At 40.0% G+C, this 20,922-nt stretch overlaps 2 protein-coding genes across 3 annotated transcripts in view; one reads left to right on the forward strand and one right to left on the reverse strand.

Annotated features, from left to right (window-relative positions):
• LOC126095204 (E3 ubiquitin-protein ligase Iruka-like) overlaps positions 1-18,117 on the reverse strand; it is a 126,635-nt gene extending 108,518 nt beyond the window's left edge. The window contains exon 1 of the mRNA XM_049909937.1: positions 17,872-18,117. Coding sequence (XP_049765894.1) covers positions 17,872-17,955 — 84 coding nt within the window. The 5' untranslated portion in view covers positions 17,956-18,117. The remainder of the gene's footprint in view (positions 1-17,871) is intronic.
• Positions 18,118-18,271: 154 nt separating this feature from the next.
• The window catches only part of LOC126095201 (DET1 homolog), a 45,330-nt gene continuing 42,679 nt past the window's right edge, over positions 18,272-20,922 (forward strand). Inside the window, exons 1-2 of one of the 2 annotated variants that reach the window (XM_049909934.1) lie at positions 18,272-19,631; positions 19,728-20,011. In XM_049909934.1, the coding sequence (XP_049765891.1) occupies positions 18,636-19,631; positions 19,728-20,011 (1,280 nt within the window). In that variant the 5' untranslated portion in view covers positions 18,272-18,635. The remainder of the gene's footprint in view (positions 19,632-19,727; positions 20,012-20,922) is intronic. The other variant, XM_049909933.1, reaches the window with a different exon arrangement.

Raw genomic sequence — 20,922 nt, forward strand, 5'->3', positions numbered from 1 at the left:
ACACGAGTCACCATACCAATCAGGCAGGAATCCATGTTCCATCACCTTGCAAACACAGATGGTGAGAGGGATGGGCAGTAGCTATAAGAAAGGTTTTTGTCCTTACCGAGCTTGGGTATGGGTATGGCGGTGGCTCCACACCAACGTCCGGGAAATGTGTCCTCTGCCCAGACGTGGTTTTATGTATTAAGCATAAAGTGCTTGCCCGCAAGAGAAAGGTGCTGCAACATCTTAATGTGGACAGCGTCTGGCCCTGGGATGGAGGACTGGGATGAACATAGAGCATGATCTAGCTCCCTCGTAGTAAAGGCGGCATTGTAGCACTAACAATTCTGGGAAGAGAAGTGTATTGCCGAGGCTTTTCCATTTGTTTCTGATGGAGGAAGGCAGGGTGACAGTGGGAAGAGATGAAATTTCCGCAAAATGCGGCCCAAGGTGTTGGAGATAGCAATAGGGTCCACAACGACATTGTCCGCTACTGTCAGGACAGAAATTGAAGAATGCATCTTGGTACCACAGAGCCATCGGAGATTGGCTCACACAACAGAGCAAGGGGTGGAACTGTTAAAAGGATTAGTGAATGAAAGATGGCTGGCTTTTTTGCTACCCCGAAGAACACGGCAACACTTTGCGCGCATCTGTTTGTAATGAATGCAGTTTGCCATCATAGGATGATGGTTAAAAACATGGTCAGCATGTCTCCAGGTGTGAATTGCGTCACAACACACCTCAGTCCACCAAGGGACCAGGACACGACGTGGTAAAGAGGAAGTGTGAGGAATGGAACATTCTGCAGCAGTACAGATAACATTTGTGAGACATTCCACTTGTCTCTTTGAAGGTTGCCAGAGAGTAGAGCCGCCAACCTGCCTTAGTAAGCTGCCATTTGGATGTGCACGCAGGTGGGGTAGGGGTCAGCAAACGTATAGCACATGGGAAATGGTTGCTTGAGTAGGTGTCAGAAAGAATGGACCACTCAAGAAGGGTAGGTCCAAATGGGAATAGATGTGTAAGGAGTCAGAAAAGAATGTGGGTGCTCCTGTGTAAGACAGAAGAGAGCACCTCTCTGACAGGTTCTAGGAGAACCCCATAGGAGATGTTGCGCATTAAGGACACAGAGGGGACTGATGACCTCAGATATTGAGTCCCATAGTGCTCAGAGCCAGCCAAAGACACCGAGTAGCAGAAATGAGGGAGGTAGCTGTCCAATAAGCTGAAGGAAGTCTGCCTTGGTGACATCAAATGATGGAGGTATATAAATGGTACAAAGGGAAAATGCCAGGTGAGGACGGAAAAGGCGAACTGGAACAGCTTGAAGATGGGTAGTCAGGGTGATGGGGTGACTATCAATGTCATCCCGTACGAACAGCATGACACCCACACGAGATGGAATGCCGACCTCAGTGGGAAGGTCAAAATGAACTGGGAAGAAATGAAGCTCAAAGCGGTCAGATGCAATTTTGTTTCCTGAAGGCAGAGTACAAGGGGACACTGCGATGCTAAACGCAACTGTAAATCCTGTTTGTGGGACCGAAGGCTGCGAACATTCCATTGGAGGAGTGTCATGATGAGGAAGAAATGAAGGGGTGTCACTCGGCAGCTGCCAAGTGACTGTCTGCAAGGACTCAGGTCCACAGAAGCATCGGCTTCCTTGTGCTGTCCGTCTGTCGAGTACAACGCAGAAAACGGTTGGTGGTGTGCACTGGCCGGGCTAAGGTATCAAATGGAAACACCGTCTAAGAGGATCTACGAATCGGCAAAAGAGATGACAGTTTGCCTTTGTTGGTCTTCTTCAAGCCTTCCGATTAGCAGAGGAAGACTGAGGTGGTGTTTGACTGGAGGGACAGAGTAAGTCTTTGTAGGAGTACTCCTCCTGTCTTTTACAGCCTACCAGTGGTGTAGCTGGTGGCTTCACCCTTTGAGGCGTTAAGTTTGATGGCTTGTTGCACACCTGGAGGGGGGATGGTGATGCTAGCTTGACACTGGGCAATTTCACAACCTCAGAGCTAGGTCGCATGTCTGCATGGCCACATCCTTCACGGAGTGAAACTATAAAGTGCAGACAGGAGAATGCAGGTTTGCGGCTAGCCAATAACTTGTGAGAGACTGGGTAAGGCACTCTTTCCTTTATCTGTATCTCGTGGACAGCCTGCTCATCAAGATACATGCGACAATACCGAGAGTAGGCAACATGCCTGCCATTGCAGTCAATACAGCGGGGAGAAGGAGGCGGACAATAACCCTCATGCGCATCCCTACCACAGGTTACACATTTGGCTGCGTGTTGACAAGATGTTAGAGTGTGGTTGAAACGATGACACTGGTAGCAGCGCACTGGGTCTGGGATGTACAGTCAGATTGTGATAATTTCATAGCCTACTTTGATCTTTGACAGAAGCACCACTCCATCAAAAGTGAGAGAAAGAGTGCAGGTGGGCACTAAGGAAGAATCTACCTTTTCCATCAACCGACGGATGCCAATGACTCCACGATCTGAGAGGTAAGATTTGATTTCGGCCTCAGTCAGACCGTCAGGCAGCCAAGTATAGATAACACCACAGGAAGAATTCAAAGTTCCATGGACCTCAACACGAACAGGTTAGCTGTAGAGAAGCGAGGCAGCAAGCAGTAGTTGTGCTTGAGAATCAGAAGTAGTTTCCAAAAGCAAAGTGCCATTACGTAAACGAGAGCAGGATTTCACAGAGCCAGCAATTGCATCAAAACGTTTCTGAATAATAAATTGATTTACCATTGCAAAGGACTAATTGTCTTCGTACAGGAAACCACGAGGAACCATGGTGCAGCTGGAATGATCTTTTGAATTTTTAACGTCATTCCGTTCACGTTTCATCGACGTCAATTGTGAAGATGATTGGCTCACTGCGAGAAAACCCCCCATGATTGCCAGCATCTCTGAACACCTGATAGAGGGACCAATCGGCAATCTGGGAAGGTAGCAACTCAGGCAATCACCCCTCCCAGGCCCTGGTCTGTACCAGGGGGTACATGCGAACCCTACCTGTCAACCTGGGGCTGGGAATTACGAGTTACCCAATCACCTGTTGTGCGTCAGACATGTGGGCTGGCTGTCAGGAGCGCACAGAGAGGAAGAAGGAAACGAGGTATCTCAAACGCGTTAGTGGAAGTATGAGTGGAGAAGGGAAACAAAGATTGGGAATGAAAGACAGTGGTGAGACTGTTTTTACTTCAGCAACAGACAATGTGGAACATTCCAATAACACCCCAGACATGTTCCCCAAGGGAGGTGAAAAAAGAACAGCAAGAGGATAGGCATGCAGTACGGAAGGGAAAATATGCTGCAAAGGCTGGGACCCCGTGGTAGCCAAGCATGAACCTGCTAAAGACATCACAACGAAGCTTCCACTGAGGTGTACACCATGGACATGTATGCCAATGGACCTCAAGTAGAGGTGGTAAAGGGAAGGACTGCAGTTCGGAGAGACGGGATCCCACGCGAACTGCAATCATGAGCCCTGACCTGGGCCGCCGATGCAGGAGACGAACTGCCTGGGTGGGAAAAGGAGATGGTAATTTGGATGCTCAAGAGAACTACAAATGTGTGCAATGTAACTGGTGAGCAGCTGTGCACGTCATATCTGCAATGGAGTGACTCCAGCCTCCACCAGGTCACTGGTCACCAGACTCGTCCTAATAGCTCCCATCACTAGGCAAACGTCACAGTGGTTCACTGGGTCGAGGAAACGCAACGCTGAGGGTGCCGCCGAACGGTAAATGAGGCTCCCACAGTCAAGGTGGGATCGAACAAGGGCTCTGTAGAGCTGCAGCAGCATAGAGGGATCTGCACCCCAGTTGGTATTGCTCAGGTAGCAGAGAGCATTGAGGTGCTGCCAGCACTTCCACTTAAGCTGACGAAGGTGAGGTAGCCAAGTCAATCGGGCATCGAAAACCAGTCCTAAGAATTGATACGTCTCCACTACAGTGAGTGGATTGTCATTAAGGTAAAGTTCTGGTTCTGGATGAATTGTGCAACGCCGACAGAAATGCATGACACACGACTTTGTGGCTGAAAAGTGGAAGCTGTGGCCTAGAACCCATGAATGCGCCTTGTGAATGGCTCCCTGTAGGCGCCGCTCAGCAACACCAGTACTTGAGGAGCAATACGAAATGCAGAAGTCATCCGCATACAGAGAAGGGGAGACCAACGGCCCTACAGCTGATGCTAGACCGTTGATGGCCACTAAAAATAGAGATACACTCAATACGGAGCCCTGCAGAACACCATTCTCCTGAATACGGGGGGAACTATGGGAGACACCAACTTGGACACGGAAAGTACGAAGCGATAGGAAGTTTTGGATAAAAATCGGGAGCGGGTTCCGGAGACCCCACTCATACAATGTGGCAAGGATATGATGTCACCAGGTCATGTCGTATGCTTTACGCAAGTCAAAAACAGACGGCAACCAGATGTTGGCACCTGAAAAAGGCTGTTCGAATAGCAGACTCAAGGGACACAAGATAATCAGTGGTAGGGCGACCCTGGCGGAAGCCGCCCTGACGTGGAGCCAGTAGGGCACATGACTCCACGACCCATCCCAACCACCAGCACACCATACATTCCAGCAGCTTACAGAGAATGCTGGAGAGGCTGATGGGCTGATAGCTATCCACATCAAGAGGATTTTTACTGGGTTTTAGCACTAGAGTGATGGTGCTTTCCTGCCTTTTTGATGGAAAAAGGCCATCGCACCATATCCGATTGAAGACAATGAGGAGATATTGTTTGTAGTCAGATAAGAGATGTTCAATCATCTGACTGTGGATCCGATTCGGTCCAGGAGCTGTGTCGGGGCAATGTGCAAGGGCACTGAGGAGCTCCCACTCTGTACATGGGGCATTAGAAGGTTCACTGTAGTGTGTAGTGAACGAGAGAACTTTCCTTTCCATCCACTGTTTGAGGGTGCGAAAGGCTGGGGGGTAGTTGGAAGTGCTACCTTTGTTCATCCAGATATCCAGATCTAATCCACAGCACTCACGGAGGAAAACAACATTGAAATGTTCATTCTAGAAACAGTCACTTGCACCATTACATCACTTTATAAATCACCTCGTACTGAATTCATTGTTAACAAACCACCCAATTTTCTAAATAAACATGAGCAGATTGTGATCGGTGATTTCAACAGCCATATGGCTATGAACATGAAGCTGAGAGTGGGACAGCAGTACAAGTATGGGCAGAAGCAAGTCACCTGACTTTAATCCATGATGAAAAACTGCCTGGATCTTTTAACAGTGGAAGGTGGAGATGAGCTTAAAATCCTGACCTAATTTTTGGTAGCAGCAGTATCAGCCAACAATGTGTGAAATCTGTCTGCTCTCCAATACCCAACGCGCAGCATAGACCAATGACGTGTCAATTATTTGCTACCGTAAGACCACAGAAGTTATCTTTTTATAGAAGGTTTAATTTTAAGAAGGTCGATTGGTCAAGATTTGAGGAATTGCTAAACATCGAAGTATCTTATATAGAACCAATACCCAAATGCTGATACCTAGACGGCAACTGTAAAGAGTTGTTCGAGAATGTCTAGCCCTCACGGCTGTCTAACATCTTATATCCCCAGGCTTACTTCAGACCAAGCCACCCTACCAGTGGAATACAGATACTCATTTGAAGAAAACCCTTTCAGTGAAGCAACTGTGGAAGCAGGGAACAAGCTTATTTCCTCTATAAGGGAGACAAAAAGGGATACGTGGATAAAAACTATAGAAAACTTGGATCTGAAAAGAGACAGCCATAAAGCTTGGAGACTTCTGAGACGCCTAAACGCCTAAACGCCTAAACAATGTTCTGACTAAGTCCATTAAACATCATAATATCACTGCCAATCAAATAGCATTACTGATGAATGGGAAGCCAACACACAAATCACAAAACCAGAAATTGCAAAGAGGAGAGTAATGGCCTTACATCATCATTCAGCATGGAAGAACTACAGAAGGCTATCAAACAAAGTAAAAATGGCAAATCAGCTGGCTTGGATGAGCAAATTAAACACATCAGCTTAAATACAAAGAAATGGATTCTCCAACTTTTCGATAACTGTGTAAGCAGAAACCAAATTCCAAAGATATGGCAGAAGAGTTGAGTGATTGCTTTGCTGAAACCTCGCAAAGAAGAAAATGATCAAGATTTTTAGACCAGTTGCACTACTTCGTCATCTTTATAAAATGCTGGAGAGACTGGTTTTAAATCGCCTATCACTTATACCTCAGTAATCTGGATTTCGTCCAGGTAAAGGCTGTACTGGACAACTGCTAAATCTCACACAGGTTATGGAAGATGCTTTGAAGCTTGGAAGGAGACAGGTGTGGCATTTGTTGACTTATCAGCGGCATATGATACAATCACCAGTTACTACTAGTCGAGGTCTACAATCTGACCAAAGTGTTATAGGTCTAACCATACTCATCACCTCCCTTCTGCAGAATCGCAGGTTTTTCCATCAACTTTCAAGGACAGCGTAGTCCATGGAGAGTACAGAGGAATGGCCTCCCACAAAGAAGTGTTTTGGCTCCAATTCTGTTTAATATATACACAAACGACCAACCTATAGCCCCAAACACCAGGAGCTTCTTATATGCTGATGACCTCACTCTAGCCACCCAGAGCACAGATTTTGAATCAGTGGAGAACAACCTCACAAATGCCCTTCAGAGATCTATCCAGATACTACAACGCAGACCAGCTTAAACCAAACATTTCAAAGGCCCAAGTGTGTGCGCTTTTCATTTGAGAAACAAGGAAGCCACTAAGTTGAAAATAGTATGGTCTGGGGTCAAACTGGAACACTACGAGACTACAAAATACCTACGAGTGGTACTTGACAGATCTCTCACTTTCAAAAAGGACTGCATGGAATGCAAGTCAAAATTTTCCACCAGGAGCAAACTCCTACAGAAACTGGCCTGATCACAGTGGGGTAGACAACCTGAAACAATACGAACATCTGCAATGGCACTATGCTATTCTGCAGTAGAGTATGCCTGTCCTGTTTGGTATAATTCAACTCATGCCAAACAGGTGGATGTAGCTCTCAACGAAACCTGCAGAATCATAACAGGTTGCTTGAAATCCACTCCAGTCAAATCGCTTTACCACCTCGCAGGAATAGCACCGCCTGTTCAAAGAGAGACAGCTGCAAACAAGGAAAGAAAAACAGTGGAACAGGAAATTACCCATCCTTTGTATGGGCATGAACCACATTCACGATGACTGAAGTCAAGGAAGAGTTTCCTTAGGACATCAAAGGAACTTGGAACCACTGCTAAAAAGGCTAGGTTACAACTATGGAGGGCTACGACCTACCGTCCCACTGGTTGGAAAAGAGTTGAAGTTTTACCTCCAAACCATGACAGGGAATGGACAATTTGTAATTCCCTTAATAGACAGATCCAGAGTTGGAAGATCAAAGTTAACTTGGCAAAATGGGGATACACACATCAAAATGATATTTGGTGCAACTGTGGAGAAGAACAAACAGTTCAGCACATGCATCGGTGTTAACTGTGCACAGTCTCCTGTACAGAAGATGATGACCAACAAGCAACAGAAAATGCACTGGAAGTGGCCAAGTTTTGGTCAAAAGTAATTTAACCATAAATGTGCAAAATGTATGTACATGTACCTGTATGTTTCTGGCACAATAATAAAAATATTATTAATAATAACAATAACAATAATAATGTCATCGTATCAAGTTCCACAGCGAAGAAACAATTTACCCTAGGAACCAATGTGAATTTATACATTTGGATGTCTGTGGTCCGATGTCATTTGAATCAAAGGGCGGTACAAAGTAGCAGTTTTTTTTTTTTTCCCGCTGAAAGATGATGCATCTTGGTACAACCTGACACCACTGATCAATTTTGAAAATTCAAGGATGAATGAACAAATTAGGTCAAAGAATAAACGGCAGCATGTCCATATAGGTCTCAGTATATTAATTATATCTAAAAACAAAGATGATGAGACTTACCAAACAAAAGCGCTGGCAGGTCAATAGACACACAAACAAACACAAACATACACACAAAATTCAAGCTTTCGCAACAAACGGTTGCTTCATCAGGAAGGAGGGAAGGAGAGGGAAAGACGAAAAGATGTGGGTTTTAAGGGAGAGGGTAAGGAGTCATTCCAATCCCGGGAGCGGAAAGACTTACCTTAGGGGGAAAAACGCGCGCGCGCGCACACACACACACACACACACACACACACACACACACACACACACACACATCCATCCACACATACACAGACACAAGCAGACATGTCAGCACTTAAAGAGGAGTGGCGCTTCTCCCAGTGGTATATAAGATAGCAACAAATTTTTCCCTGGACGGAGTGGTAGAAACTTTAGACAACCAACAGGGAAAATATCAGAGAGGTATTCAAAAGGGAAGATCCAGCACATAACAAATTTTTAGCCTAAAATCAATAATTCCACACAGAATGTTAACCAGAAAACATATAATAGTAACAGTTATCAACTTCAAAAAAAGCACCCGATTCGGTAGACACAGAGATAATTGACAAAACCATTAGATAATTTTGTGTTAAAATCAAATTAGCAAACATAATTCATGAATCTCTAACAAAGACAATATCTAAACTTAAATATATGGGAGAACTATCTCAGTTATTTGAAATAAAAACTAGGGTTAGACAAGGGGACGGTCTATCACCTTTACTATCAACTGCATTCTAAAAAAAATTGTAAGGATCTGACATTTGAAGCTAAAGGATCACAAAACTCAACCAATAATTTTAGGAAGTAAAACAAATGGAATTATGGTAAACGGCCTGGCTTTAGCACAAGATTTTGCAATACTTTCAGAAAATCTGAGAGATGCAGTTATTTAAACAAAGCTTCTGGAAGAAATATCAATATCAAATAGAACGGTCCTCAAAATTTCAGCTGGGGGGGGGGGTTCATAACAAACATAAAAAATGCACAAAAATTCATAGAAACAGAAATAGGTAAAACAGAGCAACTAAGTAAATTCAAATGTCTTACAGAAACTATACAGCAGAATGGACTAGAAAAATTTTCAGTAATGGAGAGAACATATAGATTGACAAAGAATGTTTACAACAAAAAATGCATATCTTATATATATATATATATATATATATATAAAAAACATAGGCTGGGCAGAACAGAGGTACTTGAAAGATGGACAATTAGAAAGTAATGCGTGCAACAATACGAACTAGAGACGGCTGGAAAATGAGAAGTCATGAGGAGATCCATAAGAATATAGAGAAAATATCAGAAGTAATTACTAAAAGAAGATTAATTTTTTCTGGGCACCTAAACCAAATGAATGAGAACAGGCTTATGAAACAAATATTCACATATTTCTGGAAGAAGAAATTAACAATAGCATGGATTACAGAAATAACAAAATATCTAGAAAGCAACATCAAAGAATTGCGAATAACAGACAGAAATCTTTCCACGAATAAAATATTGAATTTAGAAAGCTTTCAATGTAGAAGAAATAAGAACTTGGGAACAACATGGACAGAAGATGGAGAGGTACTGGAAAAACAGAAAACAATTAAAAATAAAATAAAAAAATGTGTGAAGCACTGGTGATTGACACAATGAGTGCTGAAATCTACACAGTTGCGAAGTTGCTGTAAAAGATTTAAGCAGGCTTCTTGATGCTGGAACAAGAAGTCTCTACATTTTCTTTTGCAATTTAATTTTCAAGCAGATGATGTTGCCCCTTGCTTAATCTGTGGAATAATCATTGGTAAAGTTGTTATGTTAGCATTATTTATAGATGATTAACTTATCACATCCAAGTCTATGAAAGTGATTCATAAAATTATCACATCACTAGAAGAATCTTTTCGTATTCCAACGAGAGATGGCCATTGTTTTTTGGGAGTGGAAAGTGAGCGAGATTGTATGGGAAAGAAAATGTTAATACCTCAATCGGTATACAGGAGAAGAGGAACTGAGGAGTCTGGAATGGGGCATGCCATTGGTTTGAGTGTTCTAGTTGATCCTCAAGTGCATTAATGAACAATAATCTGAACTTAGAAAATGTCGCACATTGAAGCAATCAGATCAGTTATCTTGCAACTAGATATTTCAATGGTGAAGAACAGTGTAAAACACACATTTGAACAGTTATAACAATACACATCACCAAGCAGTAAAGAGAATTTCTGAAATAGCAAGTTATGGTGCAGAGTACTCCAACAGCAGAAGTAAAATGCAGCTAGTGGGTTTCTCTGATGATGATTACACGTGTGATATTATACTATGAAAACTTATTTATTTATCCATTCATTTATTTGTGTTCAAAACTTTATACTGTAAAAGAACAAAAGCAACCACTAAAGCAGAGGGACTATTGAAATACTTGGACTTAGTTTCAGTTCTGTCAAGGTAAAACTCCTAGTTCTCAGAAATGCACACATATTTACTCTTTTTTGGCTCTGTGTTCTTAGTCTTAAGTCAGTCATTGTAAAGGATGCTAGTTCAGTCAAATCAATACATCATTTAGCTGATTCTCTCTGCAAATTTTCAAATACCTCATCCAATTGAAAAGCACAAAGTGTAAAGCCAGTTACAGCAAGGTTGGAGGAAGAGGGGAATACAGTAAAGTTAACCACAATAAACACATGCTAGAATGAATACAACGGGATTAACTGTTACAGAAAATACAGATACACTATGAGCAAATCTCCGAGGACACCCTTCTTTAGTTAGTATCTGTCTACCAAGATACTGCCAACTCAATATTTTATAACATATTAGGAGAGAAAGAACTGTATAAAACTGGGAAAATGATACTGAACAGCCAATTTTTGAAGCTGCCTTACAAAATTATTCCACCAATTGTCAGATTTCACAAGACCAAAAAAATTGCCTTTATAACCTAGTTTTTTTCAGCATGAGAAAGCATCTCCAACAAAGTGATATTACAGAAGATTGAGTGATACTGCCCTGAACCTACAATGTAACTGACTTAGGTAATTGCAAGCAGTGCCTAATTTCTAGACTTTTAGGTACCGGAATGTTCCTCTTGAACCCTACAGCCATAAAAATCACAAGTTTTCATTTTTGAAAACTTTTGATAAAACATACAATGAGAAAGCACATTTTTACAAAATATTATTCTGAAATTCAGAATCCTAAAACATGATTTCTTTTAATAAAAATGTAGCAACAAATTTAGTATAACCAACAGTTGCTACTGTCTGTTTCTGTAGCTGTGTTCTACTCTATGCATATCGGCACGAATCTGTAGTCTTCAAGACTATGACTCATGTTTTCAATTGCTGCCAGCCACAACATTCAAACAGCTGCATTGTAGCTGTGCCTTGAACATGTACTATTTTAAATCTCTTGTGCCAACTTGTTTCAGTGTGTTAAAAGAAAAAAAGAATTGCAACCAAAATTAAGCCCAGATTCCAGCAATCTATGACCTACACCAAATCTCTGTTGACCAAATGTCTTTTCTACTTGGCAAGTATGAGAACACTACAATAACAATTGGGCATTATACAGTCAGTCGCTGATTTCATGACAGCAATCCAGGCTGCCTCTCTTTATTAGTTAGGAAGGCCCCCAGAAAGCATAAAGTTTATAAAAAAAAATTGAAAGATTTTACCACCTCCCTAATATTGTATAGCGGTTTTAATTGATGTCTGTTCCTAGCCCCATGTCTCATGACAACACACAAAACAGATCCTAAGTAGAAAAGAAAAAAAAAAAAAAATCCATTTACTCTCTCACTGTCATTGTGGTGACAGTTCCAACAAGCACTCTTCATTAATGTCTGATGACAGCAGAGAACTGTTGGATAGTCAATTTCGTGATATACTTTGACATAACCAAGGTAGTCTCCAAGTAGTGTATTGAGACACTACATCTTTATTTATTTATTTTATTTATTTATTTACATGCCAAGTTACGTAGGACCAAATTGAGGAGCAAATCTCATAGGTCATGGAACGTGTCAGTACATGAACTTACAACATAAAAGTAATAACAGATACAATAAATGTTCATGAACTGGGGGGGGGGGGCGGGGGGGGGGGGGGGGGGGGGGGGAATCAGTCCATAACTTTAAGCAAACGCTATCAGCAATACAATGAGAATCAGCTTAATTTTTCAAGGAACTCCTTGACAGAATAGAAGGAGTGACGCATGAGGAAACTCTTCATTTTCGATTTGAAAGCACGTGGATTACCGCTAAGATTTTTTAATTCGGGTGGCAGCTTATTGAAAATGGACGCAGCAGTATACTGCACACCTTTTTTGCACAAGAGTTAAGGAAGTCCGATCCAAATGGAGGTTTGATTTCTGTCGAGTATTAACTGAGTGAAAGCTGCTTATTGTTGGAAATAAACTAATATTGGTAACAAGAAACGACAATAAGGAATATACATATTGAGAGGCCAATGTCGAAATACCCAGACTCGTGAACAGAGCTCAACAAGAGGTTCGTGAACTCACACCATTTATTGCCCGAACCGCCCGTTTCTGAGCCAAAAATATCCTTCTAGAATGGGAAGAGTTACCCCAAAACATAATACCATATGACATGAATGAAAATAAGCAAAGTAGACTAATTTACGTGTCGAAGTATCACTCACTTTCGATACCATTCGAATAGTGAAAGTGGTTGTATTAAGTCTTTGAACAAGATTCTGAATGTGGGCTTTCACGACAGCTTACTGTCTATCTGAACACCTAGGAATTTGAACTCTTCAGTTTCACTAATCATATGCCCGTTCTGTGAGATTAAAATGTCAGGTTTTGTTGAATTGTGTGTTAGAAACTGTAAAAACTGAGTTTTACTGTGATTTAATGTTAGTTTATTTTCTACAAGTCATGAACTGAGCTCATGTACTTGAAACCGAGTCAATGTTACACACAACATCCTTTACTACCAAGCTAGTGTCATCAGCAAACAGAAATATTTTTGAGTTACCCATAATACTAGAGGGTATATCATTTATATAAATAAGGAACAGGAGCGGCCCCAACACTGATCCTTCAGGCACCCCCCACTTGACAGTACCCCACTCAGATCCCACATCACAGCCGTTTTCAACATTGTTAACAATGACCTTTTGCTGCCTGTTGCTAAAGTAAGAGGTGAACCAATTGTGAGCTACTCCCCTTATTCCGTAATGGTCCAACTTCTGGAGCAACATTGTGAGATCAACACAGTCAACTGCCTTTGCTAAATCAAAAAATACGCCAAGCGTTCAAAACTTTTTGTTTAGCCCATCCAGTACCTCACAGAGAAAAGAGAATTTAGCATTTTCAGTTGTCAAACGACTTCTAAAGCCGAACTGTACATTTGATAGCAAATCGTGTGATATAAAATGATCAATTAACCTTACATACACAGCCTTTTCAATAAGTTTTGCAAACACTGATGGCATAGAAATAGGTCTAAAATTATCTACATTATCCCTTTCTACCTTTTTATAAAGCGGCTTTACTACTGTGTACTTTAATTGCTCAGGAAACTGACCATTCCTAAAGGAAAAGGGTCGACAGAAGCGTCCAATCCCACGCATCGGCTTTGACCCTTGACGTAAGAGTGTTGTCGTGTGTGATGTCATGACGGGCGGAGTTTGGCTTGTGAGTGTGGTGTGTTTATAGATGTCGTCGTGTTGTGGTTTGTTGTGCTCTCTGGTGGTATGTTCAGGGTTTTCGTTTGTGTGGTGTAATGGGCTCAGTTTGCTTTTGCTCATTATCCAGAATTGTTGGAGTGTTGGCTGCATTTGCAGTGGAATTCGTTTCAGTGAGTTAACGATTTTGTGTGAAGGTTAATTCAGTGTTGTTCGCTGTACATCGTGTGGTAATTTTAGTCAAATTAATCGGTTGTTGTTTTTCTTCAGGAATGGATATGACGGATAAATTTAACAGTGTTCGATCCCAAAGTGTGGCTGTGAATGTTGATATTTGTATTGGAAGATGTTTTTGAGCTATATAGGCCAAGGGAAGTGTTTGATCCTAATTTATGGGATCGGTAGCTGCTGTTGAGCTATATAGCTCAAGGGAAGTGTCCAATTCCAGATGATGTGGTTAGTGGTATTTGGGGAGTTTTGTGATGTCGGTTTTTTTCGTCGTTTTGGGTGGTTTTGTATGGGGGTGGGTGTCTAAATTTGTTTATATTTAGTTTGCTCCCACCTAAAAACACCCAATTTCCCGTGTTTGTCCCGTTAGTGTCATTAGGCGTTTTCTAGAAAGTGTGTGTGTTCGTTCTTCGAAGTATTTTCGTCCTCATAATGTGTATGTACCGACTTTATATGCGCCGTACTGCAATCGTGGTTTCTGGTCATTTCCGCTATATTTGTGACGTCATGGGTCAAAGCAGACGGGCAGGATTGGACGCTTCCGTATTTCCAAGGAAAAATTACAGATATGGTTAAATACAGGGCTAACATGTGCAGCACAGTACTTTGATATTCTGCTAGACACTCCATCATAACCATGAGAGTCCTTGGTCTTCAGTGATTTAATTATTGACTCAATCTCCCTCTTGTCTGTATCACAGAGGAGTATTTCAGACGTCAATCTCGGAAAGGCATTTGCTAAGAAATATATAAGATTTCCTGTAGAAACTAAATTTTTATTTAATTCACCAGCAATGCTCAGAAAATGGTTGTTAAATACTGTACATATATCTGATTTATTAGTAACAGAAATATTATTACTGCAAACTGACTTTATATCATCAACCTTGTGCTGCTGACCAGACACTTCCTTCACAACTGACCATATGGCTTTAATTTTATCCTGTGAATTAGCTATTCTATTTGCATACCACATACTTTTCGCCTTGCTAATAACATTTTTAAGCACCTTACAATAATGTTTGTAATGGGCTACTGTAGCTTGATTGTGACTACTTCTAACATTTTGATATAATTCCCACTTTGTTCTACATGATATCCTTATCCCACTAGTCAGCCAACCGGGCTGTCCATTACTGCTAGAACCTCGTTTAGCATGGAAAGCAACTCTCAAAGAGCATGAGAAATGTGTTATGGAAAGCACTGTATTTATCATCTATATTATCATCATTACAACATCTTGCCACTCATGTTCCTTGACAAGTTTTGAAAAACTCTCTATTGCTGTTGGATTAATTTTCCTACGTAGTTTGTAATTAAATATGACATTGGTTAGAGTACAAAAACCTTTTAGTGTTAAAATTTGTGCATCATGGTCTGAAAGGCCATTCACCCTTTTACAACAGAATGCCCATCTAGTAATGAAGAATGAATAAAAATATTGTCTATGACTGTGCTACTGTTCCCCTGCACCATAGTTGGAAAAAACACAGTTTGCATCAGATCATATAAATTTAGGAGATCTACCAACATCCTTTTTCTTGCACAATCATGTACAAAAATTAATATTGAAGTCACCACATATAACTACTTTCTGGTACTTCCTACAAAGTGAATCAAGAACCCTCTCCAGCTTAAGCAAAAATGCTCTGAAGTCGGAGTTAGGGGACCTATAAACAACAGCAATTAGAAGTTTAGTTTCACTAAATTCATCTGATGCTGCACAACTTTCAAATATCTGTTCAGTGCAGTGTCATGATACGTCTATGGACTCAAATGAAATACTGTTTTTTACGTACAGAGCCACTCCCCCACCCCGCAAGGAACTCCTTGAGAAACAGCCAGCTAATCTGTAGCCTGGTACAGGAAGCCTCTGAATTATCAAATTATTTAAGTGGTGCTCTGACATACCAATAATTTCAGAGTTAAAATTTATTAGCAGGTCACTAACTTTATCTCTAATACCTCTTATATTTTGATGAAATATGCTAATTCCTTCTCTACTTGGAAACATTACATCCTCTGGAGGTGAGCCCTTAGTTAGAGGCACTTCCTTTAAGCAGGTATACCTATCAGCTGACTTCAGTCTAAAAAAGGTGCAGCTCTAACACCAACTACTACAGGAATTTTTCCATGAGTGATACCACTACCACCACCACCACCCACTACACTGTCACCTATAAGCTTAGCCAGCCTCCCATTCCCCTTCTTTACAACATTTATTGCTAACCTGCCATGTTTATCCAAAAAGTTCCTGATGATTACAAATACCTTTCTACAGCTAGACTTACGATGTATCAAGACAATGAAAAATTTAGAAAGTCTTCTTTGCCTCAGCATATGACATGTGCTTAGTCACCTTAATGCCTTCAACTTTCTTCTCTTCCAGAGATATAGGACATTCCATTTTAGACTGGACGTTTATTTACTTCAAAATTGACCCTAAATATATTATAAGCAGAGCTATAAAATCTATGATATCAGACTTTTCATACAGATCAGCTTCATTTAATAACACTCCTTGGAAGCAACAAATATTCCGGCAGGTGGAGCACCAACAAGTATCAGTTTCAAATTCCTTTACGCATGATTGACAGGATAGTGAAACAAGTCGTTCCTGTCATTTTGAATGTTCTTAAACGTAATTAGATCGTAAAAGTTCCTATAAACAACACAGAAACACACAACTGCAATGCACTGAAACATGGCCAATTAGTTGTATAATTTTCACCTGTTGCATTCTACTTTTTTAACCTATCATTTCCCGTTAATAGCTAAAAAATCAGAAAAATCATCAACTGTAATATTACAGTAACATATGCTTACTACTTTAAACAAAATGCTATTATTACACGATTTCTAAATTTACAGTTTTTGAATTTCCTCTGCAGAACATGACTCGGTCCTATTACGTTCAAAACTTTAGTTTCTTTGTTTTGCCATGGCAAAATCTGTTTGGGTGATCAGCTACGCAATGGTGTGAAACTGTCTCGGGTGATCACCAAAGAAGATTTTATCACTAGAATAAGGCAACAAAGCCTGCAATCACATAACAGGGATAACTGATATTTTCCTACATTCCTTGTGCTTCATATATTTTTATTACCTGATTTAGCTTTCCAAAACTTTGGTTTTCAGAGTCATTTCTACATTAATGAGAAAAAGTTCGTAAACAAAAACATAATTGTGTATTGTGTCGCACACATTTCCCATGTTTTTATTATTTAATTGCTGGAGTTACCTAGCTCACATAAAAAAAAAATAGTAAACATGCCATGACCATCTCACTGTAGAAAAATTTTAGTTAGTCAGTATGTATCAATCCGGTTATCTGTGGAATGTTAACAATACAATCTAGCACACAACAGAAGTATTCAATTATACGACTAATGAATCGTATAAGAAAGAAAATAGTAAAAATGTGTGAAAGATAAATTAAAAACATCTTTAAGGTGGAATGTCGTTGAACAATGGTTCGATAACACAAGTAGCAGGTCATGTAACAGACTTGTCGATCTAGCTTTGGTGGAAAACGCTTCGGACCTCACGAAACTAACCGTATTGAGTTATGGTATTAACAGCACTTCAGTTCAATTATACTCCCTGAGATAAAGTTTTCTTGTGATCTGCTTAATGGAAACGAATCTCGTAATATGGTAACACAAAAACAAACATACAAAAATAATTTGTGTAAACAAATGCTTTTTCAAATAAAAAAATTATACTTTCACACCCGGAAACGTGAAATGAAACTCATGTACAAAAACACAAACACACAATTGTGACAGGATATGAGGCTCAATTTCAACCCATGTATTAATATCGATGTAAGAAAGAAATAGATCCAGATTACAACAAATAACGTAATAATACTGAAATCCTGTACTTATGTTACATGATAGATGTGATAAAATTATCTGGTCCTAGTGACAGATCACAATTTTTCCCCATATCTAAATAACACGCAAATGTGTTGACAAACTTACCGGTAGCAATGGAGTTATTTCCACACTGCATTTATGACAAAAAAATCTAGAAAGTGGAGGCGCCTCCACTACTGCTTCAGCCATGGTTGTATTTTATATTCAGACTTAAATTCTCACCACCTAAAACGATGTTCCACGATATAGGTTCTATATTACTCTCCAGCAGGCCTTCCAACCGTAAACCACTGGTGTGAGGCGTTAACGCAACCCATTACTATAATATCCAAAGATTTTTACATGTTGTTAAACTTCACAGTATATTATTGTTTGTATTATTTATCTGTATAACTCAGCCACGTGGAAATTTACAACATTCTTCCACAAAATAAACCCAAAGATGTAAGAAACAGTTAATGTTTCTGCATGTTTTCAAAAAACAAAAGTGAATCAGGGAACTACAACATGATGTCTACGTCAATCACATATTGACATCATTTACTCATGTGCTGCATATCTTTCATTAACATTCTAGTGTTTAGATACAATGGACTGTGCTGTGTGTTCGATGACATTTGCCACTGAGAACATCTTTGTGAAAATGATGTCTCTGTAGCGTTTTTCTTAGTTTACCATTACTGTGAGTTGTACAGCATGATAAACAAAAGTGCGATGGAAACTGAGTCGTCTGTAAAGTATGTTTGTTGACGTACTGCGTACCTGTGGATACGTGTAAAGAAGTTCGTCATGTTTTTCATAGTTTTCATAAGCTAAAAGCGGCATCAACATGTATAGGAAAACGTGTAGTGTTGCAACGTTTATGAACAATGGAAGACAATCTGAACGAAGACACCTGTAAACACACCATAAAACCAAGATACATCCCTCCACAGAATATTGTCCACCGATTAAGGAAGAGAGAAACATTTGGAGCCGTTCATCCGGGTACACATTTCCACGTTGCTAGGGAATTTCATCAAAACGTTTTCCCCAATTTCACAATAATAAATGTCGAAAAACCACCTTGTTTTCTCCGAAAATTCAGTCCAGATGGCCAGTACTTCATTGCTTTTTCATCCGATCAGACATCGCTGGAAATCTATGAATATCAGGGATGTTCAGCAGCTGCCGACCTCGTTCAGAACTGTAAGGGCGAATATATTGGACACACCAGCGACCGAGAGAGTGAGTACATACGAAGTTCAGTCTTCAGTCGTTTCTTTAAGATCAAATATACAGTCAATGTTGCGCAGAGTGGAGAGCAACTTAATAGAGAGTGCAGCCTGTTTACCGACGATGGTCGGTATGTTATTGTTGGTTCGGCAGCTTTTATTCCAGACGATTTGCGCCCTCATTTTTATGAAATTTATACTAATAACGAATCGGTGACACCAAACCCTCGCTCACCATTGGAGGATTACTCTCTTCATCTAGTTGACATTCAAGCTGGCCGTCTTTGTGATACCAAAATGTTTAAAGTTGATAAAATATTCTTATCTCACAATCAGGGTTTGTACTTATACAAAGATACATTAGCCGTACTCTCAGTACAGCATCAGACAATACATATTTTTCAGTTGTGTGACGGCATGTTTATAAGTGTGCGAACTATAGGTCGTTTCTGTTATGAGGATGATGACTTCATTTTGTCACCAGTATCGAACCCAGGACAGAATTCTATTAATTACCGAGCCTTTAGAGAAAAAAGTATAAACTGTATGAAACACAGACTGTTGGTTTTCTTGTTCAAGAGAGCGAAGCATATTTCGGATACAACCAATGACCCGTATGAACTACGGAAATTTTATCAGTACTTCGATCAGGTAAGTTTCACTGTACAATTGAAATGTTATGTAACATCACATTACTGTAGTTTACTTAAAGCCGATTTCTACTAAACCATTCCTTCTCTGATTTAGTTTAGGGCACTCCGAATGTGGAGGATGCAGCTTCTGGATGAGAATCATCTGCTTGTTAAGTATGCAAGTGAAGATATTGTTACATTAAAAGCAACAGAGGCCAATGCTCAGTCATCCTTTTTTGTGGTGTACAATATTGTTACCACTGAAGTTATAGCTGTGTATGAGAATACATCTGAAGAACTCCTTGAGCTGTTTGAAAACTTTTGTGATTTATTTCGAAATGTAAAGTTACACTCGGAATCACAATTTACATGCTCTCCATCCAACAACATATATGCAAGGTAATTTATTTCTTAACTTACAGTAATTGGTGAGATCAGTTCATAATAAGGAAAGGAAAGAGTTAAGCAAAACCCTTCTCACTGGGATTGTAGGAGAAAAAGTGGGCATTAATTAAGATTTCCGGTCATATAGCACACAGTTTTAAATGTGGATGTATTTGGGCCAATTCACTCTGATAGTGAATGTAAAAATTATTACGAGATTATAAATTTTGGCTTTATATTTTTTTATATATATGAGCAGCGAGGACTCTCAAATTTGTCCCCAGAGCTTTCAAACAGGTTAAAGTGTTAGTATCTCTTCTGCTATGTGCTGCTGTTGGCAGCTCATTTCCATTTGTCATAGTTAATCAGTTGATAGTAGTGCTATACAGTAGCCAGTGATAATCAGTGAATCTAATGACTTTTTTTGGCAGAAGATATGAATTGATTACTTTTGTTTTCGATACAGATAGTGCAAGATTGACATTTATTGATCTGGCTATTACAGATCAGGCCTATACAGTTGTTTATTGGTTTTCGTATTTGTCTTGTGTGTTGCATAGATTATGACAAGATTTTTTGGGATATTGTTCTGTATTTCAATGTTATAATTTCGTAATGAGTTGTCAAAACCAGCAAATGTCACTGGAAGAAAACTGGCTATGGTAATGGACTGATACATAGTGTAGACCAATGATTGTTTCTAAAACTTGGTGCATTTTTTTTCGAAATGTCCTGATTTACGAGATTGTGGTTATGTAAGAACCTAAGACTTCATTTAAATGTTATGAAATATTATGTTTTATGTGACAACATTTTTGCATAATATGTGTATTGCATTATGCCACGACCTAATTTCATACACCCCGCAACATGACAATGTTTATTGAAGACTATTTTCTCATTGGTTCTGTCATCTTTTCTAATCA

Source organism: Schistocerca cancellata, chromosome 8 (assembly GCF_023864275.1).
Source record: "Schistocerca cancellata isolate TAMUIC-IGC-003103 chromosome 8, iqSchCanc2.1, whole genome shotgun sequence".
Lineage (NCBI taxonomy): Eukaryota > Metazoa > Arthropoda > Insecta > Orthoptera > Acrididae > Schistocerca > Schistocerca cancellata.